Below are 15,000 nucleotides of genomic sequence, written 5' to 3'. Positions count from 1 at the left end.
AGGTGGCGGTATGCACCTTAATAGTTGGGTTGCAATCTGCCAAAATACGCGAAGAAGAAGACAGGAAGTGAGTTGAAGTTGGGCCGGCCCGTCTTGCTTGAATCCCATCGTCTTTGGTCGATTTGACACAAACCAGGAAGTAGCTAGGCTAAGTAACTGTTGTGTGTAGAACACGCACGACGACACGAGTGAAGCTGGAACCGATTCATTACTGACATTCATGTCCACAGCTAACATTAGCCTTACAACAACATGAATGTAACAGAAAACGGAGCTGCGCTGGAAGCCATTACGGTGCATAATTTCTCCGAGAAGATTTTGGAGCAAGTCATCCACTACCATGTCATGAAGCTTAGCGGCGGGTTCTTCCTCTGGGTCGGCTCGACTCCAGTCTTGTCCAACTTGGCGGTTTCGATCAGCAGCAAATATGTAAGCAAACCAAAACAAGCAGCTGGACCCACGTGTTTGAATGTTTTGTGTTTAGTTTCCGAGGTGAGGACGCAGCTGGGCAAAACGAAAACGAGTTCGAATATAGCCTATTATCTATTAGCTATAGCTATTAGCATGAGATACATGTTTTAGAATATTGTTTGTCATATTAGAGGTTTCAGATCTTTCCACTGTTACCTCCCCAACCGACAGCTGACAAAACTAATGATGTGATGTCCTTGATATGAAAAAAGTTTGGGAACCCTTGAGCAAAAAAAACTAAGGGTCAAAATGAACATTATTTTGTTTGTCAAAGCTAATGATTCGTTCCCTTGCAGAGATACTTAACAGCTGCTTGTTTTTCAGGATTCAATGCCGTTATCTTCATTAGTTTTGGGGGATCCATCAAATACAGCTCCAAATTCTTTGGCACTGAGATTAGGTAATGTATGATGTGTTTCCTAATGTAGCAGCCTATGACAACAAGCCATTAAAAGGCAGAGCAGAGCCATTTAAATTGTCAAATGGTCCCTGCAGTAATGTGTAGTTTGCCTCTTTTGTGGAATATTATATTACCCAAGATCCCTTAGAGCAGTGATACTCAACCCGGCTCCTTTATGGGTAATTATGGCTCTTTTAAGTCCTACTTGAAATAAATAAATAAAATAAAATAAATCAATAAAATACAAACCTGAGAATATAGAATAGAATAAATAATGGGAGGAAAGGGACTTTTTTTGATTGTGGGTCTTGAGTAGGGAAAAGGTCGAGTACCACTGCCTTAGAGCAAGCAATTATCTTGGGTCTCCACATCTTCCCAGAATGATGGCATTTTTTATGCGGATTTTTGCAATAAATAACTGCAGTACTACACTGTGGCCACACATTTTAATGTGATGCCTATCAGAGTTAGTTTCTTTGCAAACTTTTACTGTGAAATAATTGTCTCCTCTCTGGTTTGCAGCCAAGAAGACGAAAAAGCAAGTATTTGTGAGCTACAGTCTTCCAATGACAGACTCCAACCTCTCTCTGTTGGTGGAAAACAGGATCAAAAAGGAGCTGGAGCTTCACCCCGAACACTTTTAACATTTGATCCTTTATGAAGCTCTCTCTCTCTCTCTCTCTCTCTCTCTCTCTCTCTCTCTCTCTCTCTCTCTCGCTCACTTTTGTACAGAAATGAAGACGTGCAAGCGGGTGGATAACATGGTAGAGATGCTCACAAGTCATTTTGTGCAGCTCAAGTCTTTGGTCACAAGTCCAAGACAAGTCTCAAGTCTTTTGTCACATACTTGATTGAACTTGGATGCTTTTTCAATAAAGTTAAGCAACTCCATACTGTACATACATCAGGATTCCTACGTAAGTATGGAATTAGATTTTGGTATTTTCCAGATGTGGAAAAGGAAAAGAGAGTATGGAAAAATATGCGTTTACAGACTATTGTCTATTGTGACTATCTGACTATTAATTTTTCTAAATAATACAATTCTGAATTTAGACAAAATAAATTGATAATATAAGCAAGTGTTTTATCATGACATCAGAATGTAACACACAGTTGGATTTTAAAACCATTTAAATTAGTTGCATAATAAAGATCTAGCTGTATTCCCAATCCGGGCTCACTCCCAGGGAGTCAAAATACACCGATTTGGCCCCGCCCCCCTCGGCGTCATTATCGCCGACGCCAAAGGTCATATGCAGAAGGACCGTCTGGAGGTCGCCTTGCTCGCGGTGACCCCCGGTGACCCCCAGTGGTTTTGACATAACAGTCTGAGGTGAAAGTAGGTCAAAGTTGCACGTAGGGAGAAGGGATGAGAGTGGCCGACCCGTTCGAGACCTGGTTCAAATCCCGACTCAAAGCCTAACCCTCCCCTTCGCCCTCAAATCCATACCCAGAGCATTTCACTTTTTCCTCTGGCTTTCCCCATTCAAAACTGACTGACGCTTGACCCCCACAACCTCAAAACTGACTGAGGCTCAACCCCACAACCTCAAAACTGACTGAGGCTCGACCCCACAACCTCAAAACTGACTTTGAGGCTTGACCCCACAACCTCAAAACTGATTGAGGCTCGAACCCACAACCTCAAAACTGACTGATGCTCGACCCCACAACCTCAAAACTGACTTTGAGGCTTGACCCCACAACCTCAAAAGTGACAGGCTTGAACCCACAACCTCAAAACTGACTGAGGCTCGAACCCACAACCTCAAAACTGACAGGCTTGACTCCACAACCTCAAAACTGACTGAGGCTCGAACCCACAACCTCAAAACTAACTGAGGCTCGAACCCACAACCTCAAAACTAACTGAGGCTCGAACCCTCAACCTCAATAATGCTGGCCAGCAAGCAAACTGAGCCACTGGGTCACGCTTCTTAAGAAGTTTTCTCAGAGCTTTTCAGTCTTTCGTCAGGGTGTCCCATTTTCACGACTCCCTTAACTGATTGAGGCTCGAACCCTCAACCTCAAAACTGTCGAGCTCTGTGAGCCAGAGTCTCACAAGGTCAAGTCATTTCTGTCAGAGCTTTTCAGTCTTCACTTGAGAAGTTCTTCAAAGTCCAAGCTTTCACTGAGGCTCAACCCACAAAACCTCCAAATTGTGTTGTGGCCCTAGGTGTCCTTTACAATGGAGACACATGTCCCCACCCCTATCAACACAAAGTGACACCCTTGTGTACTCAGATGTCAACTATGGTCTGACAGAGAATTCTGGAAATTTGAGTCTGGAAAAGTATGGAATTTTGAAATGGAAAATATGTATTGTGTATTCATGCACCAACACAATAAACACAAATGGTCACATCAAGTGTTCATTTATTGACATAATCAATAAATTAGGTGGTTTATTATCAAAACATGTCGGCCTATGGCTTTCTTTGTACAAATGCATCATATTAAAAAAATAACACTTAGAAAACCGCGTTAGTCGTCATGTTTTTTTCTCTCGCACATATTCCAATGTTGAAAACATACAAACTAGCAAACCATACAAGGTGTTCCAAATACGTGCCATGTACTAAATAGCATGTCATGATACAAATATGGAGGATGTTAACATGGATTTGTGGGTCCAGGTAGGTATTATTGGACAAAAATGTCGTATGAAATGTTTTATGTATCCAATGTTCTTCATATCATCAAAAAGTAAGGTTGATAGTCCATACGTTATCACTGAATGGCGCATCAATAAATACCTTATTTTATTCAGTCACACGGGATACCTACAGAGCCAAGTGGTCTTGTACAAATGTACACTAATCACAACTAGGTCATTTCTATGCAGACCAAGCTGCTCTAGTCTAAATCTTCACAAACATTGATTTCAAAACTGCTATAAATATTGTGCTTTCTGGCAGCGCCAACCGATATTTTGTCAGGCTAGGGAACAGGATTACAACAGTACAGAGAACAAGGAGTGATGGGTTGGGGTGGAATATTAAACTCGTTAAGTTAAGGAGGGATTTCAAGCAACAAAATGCCCCATGGCAGCATGACAACATAAATACTGGTTTCCTTAAATTACATTGCATCGTAAGAGAACAGAACCATCGTGATAAAGCCATCCAGATGCTGAGATGTGTCATAAGACAGTAAACTGGTCACTCTAAAGTCCGTTCAACTCTCAGATTCATTTAGCATTATTATTATTACCCCCACAGTCTCAATAAAGACTATTCATGCAGTCTGCCTGGGCCTCTGGCTGGTAATCGCATCAGACAACCATCATCATACACCCATAACGACAGCAGTGATGCTCACAATTTCAAAAGTGTTTACACTGACCTCTCTTCTGACCATAAAGTGCCGCATTGGACTTCTTAGTAGAGGGACCACAAATCAGAAGAAAAAGACAACACATGTAAATACATTTGTGCCGTTTCATGCAAAAGTAGTGGTTCAGCCAATCCTTGGTTCTCCAACGTGTTGGGCTGAAAATGACAAACACTTGATTGTGTCTTTGACATTTAGTGCAAAAAATACTCATTAAAAAATGATAAGATGCAGTGAAATCCTCTCTCTCAAGTCAAACTACCAACAAAAAACTCATCGAGCAGCGAGCACACATTATTACACATTATTGAAAGCTAGTCTGCTCTATTTTATTTGCCTGTCAACTTGTCTACTCTTCTTTGCTTGCAAATCACTCACTGTGACAGAGCAGATACAACTAGTACAGTGAAAGCAATCCACGTGAACACCGCTGAAAACCTCCATCTAATATGATCAACACACACTGACTGGAGATAAACTCAGTCTCGTACAAGATTTCATTGTTTTTTTGGCAAATCCTGAATGAACTGTGAATCATAGTCACTACAATCTACACATACATATCTGACTATTATCACCATTTCATTTCCTTTAAACAAGTGTCCATCATTGAGCAATTCGGTTTATTTTTTATTTTTTTGGTTTTGTCTAAAAAGGAGCACGTGGGGTTTTTCACAGGCTCAATAACCCAATCAATTTAATGCTTGAGCAATTAATAGCGTAGTAGTAAGACTATTGCTACGACGCTCGCACCCCATTGGCTACAGCGCTGCAGTTGCTGAGCAGCAGCACCTCTCCTCCGGTGGCCAGGGCGTACGAGGCGGGTACCGCTGCCAGAGCGGTAGCCGCTGCCACTGTGGCGCCCCCGGTGGCCGACAGGTGCAGCGGCGTGTCGTGGACGCGGGAGTAGTCTCTGTCGGTCGTCCTGGTGAGCAGGAGGTGCTGCTCCCCGGGGTGGAGCAGCGTGCGCCGGGTGAAGCTCTCTCCGTCCGCCAGGCTCTCGGGCAGCGGCTGGCCGCGCGGCTCCGGCAGCAGCAGCAGGCAGATGATGCACAGGAGAGTGCAGCAGGCGAAGATCACGTGATGCAGGAAGTAGCCTTTCTGGTTGTGGAGCTCCATGATGGGCGCGGTGAGCATGCCGAAGCCGGCGCTCGCCAGCACCAAGCCCAGCCCTCCACCCCTGCACACACAGAGAGAGAGAGAGAGAGAATATATTATCAATAATAATAATAATAATACAGAGGGATTGTCCCTTTGGGCGGATGGTTAATGTCTTGGGCTTGTAAGATGGAGACCTCGGGTTCGAAACCAGCCTCGCCTGTGCCGTTACAATACATTTTATTTATATAGCGCTTTTAAAGGTACTCAAAGACGTTTACATGGGGGTTTAAAAGCAATACATTAAAAACACAATACATAATACAAATCAAAAATGAGGAAACAACATGGTTAAAACAAAATACAATACATAGTTATCACAGGTTAAAAGCACTTTTGAACAGGTGAGTTTTCAAATGTCAGATTAGACCTACCACAAACAAAGGATCTGACATCAACAAAACAAACGATACAAACTCTTATGTGCAAAAAGGCAGCGTACTACTCGCTTGTTCAAATTGCGCCACAAGGTGGAGCCAACAGGCAACTGTAGTAGGAAAACTCAGCTACTGCATTTCTGCCTCACTCTCTGAAACAGATGTGTATAATGGCAAGTAAGTCAGTCGTGGTGCTGCTGCCCCATAACTGTGTTTGAATGTGCTGCACATCCAGCTCCTCACCTGATGACTGTAGGAGTGATCTCAGCGCAGAAGAAGATGCTGAGGGTGCTGACAGCGTGCGACGAGAACATGCCAATGATGGAGAAGGCCACAGAGAACTTCCTGTTCAGAGTGTCACGCAGAACTGACCAGACAGAGACAACAAAACGTCACCACAGCAATCTCACAGAGCGTATCACACCAGCAACAAACAGCAATCATGATGCCGAGGGAACAAATTAACGCTTGTAGGAGTGCTTAAAAGAACAGCTCACCTTAAAATCCAAAATACATATATCCCCTCTCACCTGGTGGTATTTATCCATCTATATCGTTTTGTGTTAGTTGCCTCGGTTTTGGAGATATCGGCCGCAGAGTTTCCGTCTTCTCTCCAATACAATGGAACTGGATGGCACTCGGCTTGTGGTGCTCAAAGTGCCAAAGAAATACATTTGAAAAACTCAACAGCAATGTCTCTTTCCAGAAATCATGACCCCAATACTCAAGATAATCCACAGACCTTGTTATGAGCAGTTTCATGGAGGAACTATTTTCTTTTGACCGAACTACACCCGCTAGCTGCTAGCTAGTTCCTACATGAGACTGCAAAAGAAAATAGTTCCTACATGAAACTGCTCACAACAAAGTCTGTGCATTATCTTGAGTAACTGGGTCATGATTTCTGGAAAGAGACAATGCTGTTGAGTTTTTCCAAATGTATTTTTTTGGGGCTTCGAGCACCACAAGCCGAGTGTCATCCAGTTCCATTGTATTCAAGAGAAGGCAGACATCTCTGCGCCCGATATCTCCAAAACCCAGGCAACTAACACAAAACGATATAGAGGGATAATATAAATAGCACTGCAGTTGAGAGGGAATATATTTATTTTGGATTTTAGGGTGAGCTGTTCCTTTAAGCGACCTCGAAATTGACCTCGGCCAATTGTCAATTTAATTGAATCCTTTACTTTGTTTCATTTCATTTTTTTCAGTATTTTATCCAACAATTCCTTCGACTATGATGAGGCTACAACAACACTAAGCATCACGTATGGCCATTGCAGATGGCATAGTGGTGCTCTTCCCCGTACGCCCCACTGTACCTATGTCATGGCGGAGGCTGTACTTCCCAATCACTGGATTCCATTAGCGAGCATCCCGAGGAGAGGAGAGGAGAGAACATGATGTGAGAACGTACAAAGTGAGCCTCAGGGCAGAAGCAAACAGGCATGAAGACAGAGCGTCCTTAAGGAGAACAGTTTACCAGTGAAGCCTGAAATAATGACCACATACTGTACAGGAGATGTAGGTCAACGATGGGGGGATGGAGACGCGCTCCTATTAGACTGCAAGTTGAACTACAACTTACAATGTTTTCATGGATACATACATATACTTATATAAGTACATATGAGGGCAGAATGCAGAGTTTGTAGCAGCAGCTACGCTCGCTGTTGCATTTCAACTCAACCTGTCCATAGCCTATGACAGAATATCATTTGGTATTCATTAGGGATGTCACAATATATCGTCCCACAATATATCGCGATATCAAAACGTGACCATATGTATCGTTGAGATGAAATCTCATATCGTGAGAAAAAGAAGCTGAACATGGTGGCACTGATCTGCATCTGATTGCATGCTCGCTCTCCTTTTCATTGCTTTGTTTGAACAGACGAGGGACGTTACAGACACGGAGGATGAAAATGGGGAAATTACTGAAATTAGCATGGAGGATGCCCCCTCAACTTACAAATCGATCGCAAAAAAATATTGTTAAAATATCGTATCGTTATCGTGAACCCAATATCGTGTATCGTATCGTATCGTGAACTGAGTGTATCGTGACACCCCTAGTATTCATCTCATTGTCTTCTTCTTCGGTGGTGTACGGTAACTCACGGTTGAGCAAACCGAGCTGCAGCAGCGAGGCCAGGGCGGTGATGATCATGAAGGTGAGCAGGCCTCCGCGCCGGCCCATCAGCCCCACCGCGGGGCACAGCGCCAGGCAGGTTGCCACGGCGACGCCAGCCATGGTGTAGTAGTCCGTGTGGCACATGGCCGTGGGCTGGGCCTCAGGGTCCATCATGCTGCGGGCGAAGCAGTGGTGGATCCCATAGCCGGTCAGTCTGTGCAAAACACAAACAAACAGTAAACCAAGAGCACTGGAAGGTGATACAACACACGACATACAGGACATGTACAGTTAGAGAAACGCCTGCCTATTGGAGATGAAACGATATGAACATTTCATATCACGATTATAGTGACCAAAATGATCACGGTAATCAGTGTTATCACGGTATTGTTCGAATGTGCTGAACATGTTCAAAAAGTACTAATACATAATTTCACAAGAGTTTTATATTGAAAACTCAGACCCAAAAAGGATTGATACACTCACTGGAATAATTTCTCTGCACGTCTGCATCTTGGAGACGGTTGCATCAACTTTGGTTGATGATGGACACGGTATTTACCATGTTTTTCAAAGCGTACGGTTATCGCAAAGGAATTTGTATCACGGTTATCATTAAAAGCGGTTATCGTTTCATCCCTGCTGCCTATGTCTCTCTCGTGGGAGAGGAGAGCTCATGCGTGATTCCTGCTCTCAGATCTCAGATGCTGGCATTGTTTGGCGAAGGGATTTGCACCAACCCGCCCACGCGCAGCAGCAGCACACTTACGAGTTGACACACAGCACCACAATGTTCTTCCACAGGTTCCTGGTGCTCATCATCTTGACGATGCAGGTCCTCTGGGGCTTCTTGTGCAGCTCCTGCTCCAGCTCTGATTAGAAACATGAAATGCACACCTTGAGACCTTTCCTTTCAGGAGGAAATGAGAGACCTGATCCAGCTGCCTGGCAGGGTTACGAGCGAGCAGGCACCAGGGGGACACTTGACACACTTCACACCTCCAGTGCAGAGAAGACAGACAGTAATATGCAAGACAAGCATTAGGTGGGTCAGGTGGTCGCTTTTCCTCTCCTTCATTGGCCGTCGAGCACAACCATAGACCGTATATAACATGATAGTGTATTCCTACAGGAGCAGGATATATCAAAGCCAGGGAGGAGAAGGCTTGGAGGCAGAGAGACACATGTGAGTGAAACATCAAGATATCAGCAGCAAGGCAAGTTATCAGTCATGCCTTTGAAGACTACAAATGGCTTTTAGTGGTTTTGACAGTCGCACTTTACTGATCCTCCAGTGAGAAGTTGCTCATCATGACCTTTGCAGGGGAGCACATTATGTGTTCTAGAGCAGAGGTTCTTCAGCCAAGGACCCCTTACAAGATAGAAAATATACCGGGGACCCCCTCATTCTGATTTGTGATTTTGGGCTAAGCTTAATTGTTTCCACGGTAACGTGCTTGACTTTTAAATTGATAGGTTTGTTAGATTGGAATGTAATCCATGAACCATTTTAGATTTAAAGCTTAAAATATTTTTGTTGAACTATGAAGCTTTTGCAACAAAAAAAAGGTTTTTATTTTTATTTTCCTGAAAACTTTTCGCGGACCCCCTGGCAAAGTGCCACGGACCCCTGGGCGTCCCCGGACCCCCATTTGAGAACCACTGTTCTAGAGCCCGACTGATATATCGGTCCACGGATATTATAACCGATATATCGGTATCGGCCGATATTATTTTGTATTTTTTAAGATATAGACACAGACAGCATGTTGTGTATATTTGAAAAGTTATAATTTATAGTTGTTCTATTTGTGGTTTTGTATTTCTAGTTATTTATAATTATTAAATTCCCAGTGAAGTTGACTGTTTCATTGCATTGATGTCATTTTGGACAATAAAGTTTATTGATAAGCTGTTAAATATCCTGCCACATTTACATATCTCAAGCGATATCTTTGTCACGTGTTTGATATTTGAGGGATCATTGCAATTCTTTTAAAATATAATGTGCATATTTAATATAAGGATATTGGCCGATATATCGATATCGGAATTGTTTTACTCCCTAATATCGGTATCGGCATTGGCCTCAAAAATCCACTATCGGTCGGGCTCTAACATTGTGTTCCCAAACATATTTCATCATATGAACCAATCGGGTGAAACTGCATGAAAGGTATTATTACATGTGTTTGAGTCAGTAGTGTGTGTGTGTGTGTGTGTGTGTGTGTGTGTGTGTGTGTGTGCGTGTGCGTGCGTGTGTGTGTGCGTGTGTGTGTGTGTGTGTTCATTGCATATCCATGAGGCATGCACACCATGAGGCATGCACCTGCAACATACGTGGCGGTTTAAGATCATTGTCGTGAAACGAGTCAAGCAGCAAGAAATTATGACATTAATATGAGCGTGAATCATCTTTTAATGTCCGTGCTGCTAAACTGAAAAACGTACTGGACCCTCCTCACCTGTCAGAACCCAACTGGGCTCTGGACCCTCCTCACCTGTCAGAACCCCACTGGGCTCTGGACCCTCCTCACCTGTCAGAACCCAACTGGGCTCTGGACCCTCCTCACCTGTCAGAACCCCACTGGGCTCCGGACCCTCCTCACCTGTCAGAACCCCACTGGGCTCTGGACCCTCCTCACCTGTCAGAACCCCACTGGGCTCTGGACCCTCCTCACCTGTCAGAACCCCACTGGGCTCTGGACCCTCCTCACCTGTCAGAACCCCACTGGGCTCTGGACCCTCCTCACCTGTCAGAACCCAACTGGGCTCTGGACCCTCCTCACCTGTCAGAACCCCACTGGGCTCTGGACCCTCCTCACCTGTCAGAACCCCACTGGGCTCGCTTGTCACGTCGACCTGGTTCTTCCTGGCGATGCGCAGCATCATGGCTTTGGACCGGCTGTAGTGCTGGGTGGCCAGCAACCAGCGCAACGACTCGGGAAAAATCCTGGAGAGAGAGAGAGGGAGAGGGAGAGGGAGGGAGAGAGGGAGAGAGAGAGGGAGAGGGAGAGAGGGGGAGAGAGAGAGGGAGGGAGAGGGAGGGAGAGAGGGGGAGAGAGAGAGGGAGAGAGAGAGGGAGGGAGGGAGAGAGAGGGGGAGAGAGAGGGCAAGAGAGAGAGAGAGGGAGGGAGAGGGAGAGGGGAGGGAGAGAGGGGGAGGGAGAGAGAGAGGGAGAGGGAGGGAGAGAGGGGGAGAGAGAGGGAGGGAGGGAGAGAGAGAGAGAGGGAGGGAGAGAGAGAGGGAGGGAGAGAGGGGGAGGGAGAGAGGGGGAGGGAGAGAGAGGGAGAGGGAGGGAGAGAGAGGGAGAGAGAGAGAGAGAGGGAGGGAGGGAGGGAGAGAGAGGGAGGGAGGGAGAGAGAGAGAGAGAGGGAGGGAGAGAGAGAGAGAGAGGGAGGAGAGAGAGAGAGAGAGGGAGGGAGGAGGGAGAGAGAGAGAGAGAGGGAGGGAGGGAGAGAGAGAGAGAGAGAGAGAGAGAGGGAGGGAGAGAGAGAGAGAGAGAGAGAGAGAGAGGGAGGGAGGGAGGGAGAGAGACATGAAAAGAGTAGACAAAGAACCAGAAGGATGAGAACAGAATATGTTGTGAGAGCAAGAAGGAAAAACAGACAGAAAAGGGGGGGAGAAAAAAAGACAATAGAAGAAAGGAAGTATTGTGTGTCAAAGTGTGCAGAGTACTATGCACTACTGTGTAGTACAAGTGTGTAGTATACAAGTGTGTACTGAGTGTGTACTGTACAAGCCATTGCCTGGCTCTGATAGTGAAGAGTGAGCAGTGGCTTCCCTCAGTGGGAGGGACTTACCAGACATAGGGCAGCATCAGAACGAAAGGGCTGATGATGACAATCTGGAGGACCTGCCAATCATCCCGGTCCGGCCAATGGCGGCAGAGAGCAGCCACCCCTGGCATCAGTAGCTGCCCGCCCACCATCAGAAAACTGGCTACCATGGTCATGGAGAAACGCCAGCCTGGCAAACAAAGCTCGATCCCTAAGATGGAGAGACAAGAGGGAGGGAGAGAGACAAGAAAGAGAAGCAGACAGAGGGAGAGATGAACGTCACATACGACAGACCCTTAAAGCGTTGGTATGAATTCATACATTCAGCTTTAGGTGAAGAGTGAAGACAATGGTAATGGTGTGGAAGCACTTCATGTGTGTCTGTTTAATGTTGGGGCCAATATCCAATTCCCCCCGTTAATTATTGAGCACTATCCGCTCCTGAACGTTCCCTTGAGAAGGCACGAGTTAAACGCCCCTTTCACCAACTTCAGGACAAACCACTTGTCAAACCTTCCTAAAGGGTTTTCATTTTCCCCCGACCGGGGGCTCCCATCTCTTCCCCTACTGCCTGCAAGATGGTACAGTCCAGATGGCCTGGTCCAGATGGCAAGGTCTTTTTGAAGGTGACCAATGGGGGATGGGGGGGGGGGGGGGTCACTCAATAACTAGCACTTATGTACTGCCACTTATTGTTGTGGAGACGCGCTGCGTGCGAGAGAGAGAGAGAGAGAGAGAGAGATACTGGTCAATAGTCTAGTCTATTCTATCTGATCACATTCCCTTTAAAAAAAAACTCTTCCTTTTTGAATGTCTTCAGATTTAGTGATGTATGTTACTGGGTAACTGTTTTGGTTTCTTTGTCATTGCTTCGTGTTGCTAATGTTGCTTTGGCAATGTAAGATGCACCTTATCATGCCAATAAACAGAGAGAGAGAGAGAGAGAGAGAGAGAGAGAGAGAGAGAGGGGGGTGGGAGGGGGGGCAATAGGAGAAAGTCAAGGCAAGGGGCAGAATACTAATGAGCCTCCTCCCCTCCTGAGGAGAGGAAAAAGTCCCTCCATTCATCAGTGGATTCACTGGAGGAATAATAATGAATCCCACTACTAGCAAGAGAGAGAGAGAGAAAAGGACAGAAAGAGGGAGAGAGAAAGGAGGAGAGAAACAGACAGAGAGAGAGAAAGGAGGAGAGAAACAGATGCTAGAGCCATTACTCTGTTCTCTCCTGTCACCAGACGCACAATGCTAGAGACTCACTCTGTTCTCTCCTGTCACCAGATGTACAATGCTAGAGACTCACTCTGTTCCCTCCGTACAATGCTAGAGACTCACTCTGTTCTCTCCTGTCACCAGATGTACAATGCTAGAGACTCACTCTGTTCTCTCCTGTCACCAGATGTACAATGCTAGAGACTCACTCTGTTCCTCTCCTGTCACCAGATGTACAATGCTAGAGACACACTCTGTACTCTCCTGTCACCAGATGTACAATGCTAGAGACTCACTCTGTCTCTCCTGTCACCAGATGTACAATGCTAGAGACTCACTCTGTTCCCTCCTGTCACCAGATGTACAATGCTAGAGACACACTCTGTACTCTCCTGTCACCAGATGTACAATGCTAGAGACTCACCTGTTCTCTCCTGTCACCAGATGTACAATGCTAGAGACTCACTCTGGTTCTCTCCTGTCACCAGATGTACAATGCTAGAGACTCACTCTGTTCCTTCCTGTCACCAGATGTACAATGCTAGAGACACACTCTGTTCTCTCTGTCACCAGATAGTACATGCTAGAGACACACTCTGTTCTCTCCTGTCACCAGATGTACAATGCTAGAGACTCACTCTGTTCTCTCCTGTCACAGAAAATGCTTAGATCACCTCTGTATCTCTCCTGTCACCAGATGTACAGACTGCTCGAGACTCAATCTGATCTGTTCCTCCTGTCACCAGATGTACAATGCTAGAGACTCACTCTGTTCTCTCCTGTCACCAGATGTACAATGCTAGAGACACACTCTTGTACTCTCCTGTCACCAGATGTACAATGCTAGAGACTCACTCCTGGTTCTCTCCTGTCACCAGATGTACAATGCTAGAGACACACTCTGTACTCTCCTGTCACCAGATGTACAATGCTAGAGACTCACTCTGTTCCTCCTGTCACCAGATGTACAATGCTAGAGACACACTCTGTACTCTCCTGTCACCAGATGTACAATGCTAGAGACTCACTCTGTTCTCTCCTGTCACCAGATGTACAATGCTTAGAGACACACTCTGTACTCTCCTGTCACCAGATGTACAATGCTAGAGACTCACTCTGTTCTCTCCTGTCACCAGATGTACAATGCTAGAGACTCACTCTGTTCTCTCCTGTCACCAGATGTACAATGCTAGAGACACACTCTGTTCTCTCCTGTCACCAGATGTACAATGCTAGAGACTCACTCTGTTCTCTCCGTCACCAGATGTACAATGCTAGAGACTCACTCTGTCCTCTCCTGTCACCAGATGTACAATGCTAGAGACTCACTCTGTTCTCTCCTGTCACCAGATGTACAATGCTAGAGACACACTCTGTTCTCTCCTGTCACCAGATGTACAATGCTAGAGACTCACTCTGTTCTCTCCTGTCACCAGATGTACAATGCTAGAGACTCACTCTGTCTCTCCTGTCACCAGATGTACAATGCTAGAGACACACTCTGTTCTCTCCTGTCACCAGATGTACAATGCTAGAGACTCACTCTGTTCTCTCCTGTCACCAGATGTACAATGCTAGAGAGCTCACTCTGTTCTCTCCTGTCACCAGATGTACAATGCTAGAGACTCACTCTGTTCTCTCCTGTCACCAGATGTACAATGCTAGAGACTCACTCTGTTCTCTCCTGTCACCAGATGTACAATGCTAGAGACTCATGGCTCTTTTCCATTTCAATTACAAACATGGCTGCCCGTTAGAAGTTGTGTCTTTAACTGGTGATGCACCACAATAGAAACAAGTCTTTGAGTTTATTGTGTTTTTTTTTATCCTTGGTGGCTTTTTCTGAGATGTTTTCATGATGTGTGTCTTTTTTACATTCATCAAATAAAATCAATCAATCAATCAATCAATCTATCAGCGATTGCTCCTCCTCTGTCCTTTGCTCCTTGTTCTGCACCACATGTTGCACATAACGAAACAAAATAAACAACTTCACTGCAACGTTACGTTAACATTTTCGCTGCTATCTCGACATCGAATGAAACAGGCTAGTATATGCAGGCTTCGTTTGAGATGGCTCTGGAGAGCAGGCGAGAGCAGCCATGGAGCAGCAGAGTGCAGCCAGAGT

At 45.5% G+C, this 15,000-nt stretch overlaps 2 protein-coding genes across 2 annotated transcripts in view; one reads left to right on the top strand and one right to left on the bottom strand.

Annotated features, from left to right (window-relative positions):
• Positions 1-148: 148 nt before the first annotated feature.
• Positions 149-1,529, top strand: psmg4 (proteasome (prosome, macropain) assembly chaperone 4). Its single transcript, XM_083647784.1, has 3 exons — positions 149-429; positions 796-871; positions 1,394-1,529. Exons 1-3 carry the CDS (start codon positions 253-255, stop codon positions 1,513-1,515), a joined length of 375 nt encoding a protein of 124 aa, XP_083503910.1. The 5' UTR covers positions 149-252; the 3' UTR covers positions 1,516-1,529.
• A 3,416-nt stretch (positions 1,530-4,945) lies between these two features.
• slc22a23 (solute carrier family 22 member 23) overlaps positions 4,946-15,000 on the bottom strand; it is a gene marked incomplete at both ends in the record, with an annotated part of 32,693 nt that continues 22,638 nt past the window's right edge. The window contains 7 exons of the mRNA XM_083647581.1: positions 4,946-5,387; positions 5,986-6,109; positions 7,068-7,100; positions 7,870-8,096; positions 8,655-8,757; positions 10,711-10,838; positions 11,689-11,875. Of these exons, the coding sequence (XP_083503707.1) occupies positions 4,946-5,387; positions 5,986-6,109; positions 7,068-7,100; positions 7,870-8,096; positions 8,655-8,757; positions 10,711-10,838; positions 11,689-11,875 (1,244 nt within the window). The remainder of the gene's footprint in view (positions 5,388-5,985; positions 6,110-7,067; positions 7,101-7,869; positions 8,097-8,654; positions 8,758-10,710; positions 10,839-11,688; positions 11,876-15,000) is intronic.

The sequence above is a fragment of the Poromitra crassiceps genome (assembly GCF_964638095.1).
Source record: "Poromitra crassiceps genome assembly, chromosome: 12".
Lineage (NCBI taxonomy): Eukaryota > Metazoa > Chordata > Actinopteri > Beryciformes > Melamphaidae > Poromitra > Poromitra crassiceps.
Note: the sequence above shows the minus strand (reverse complement) of the source record. Positions and strands in the feature narration are given on the sequence as shown.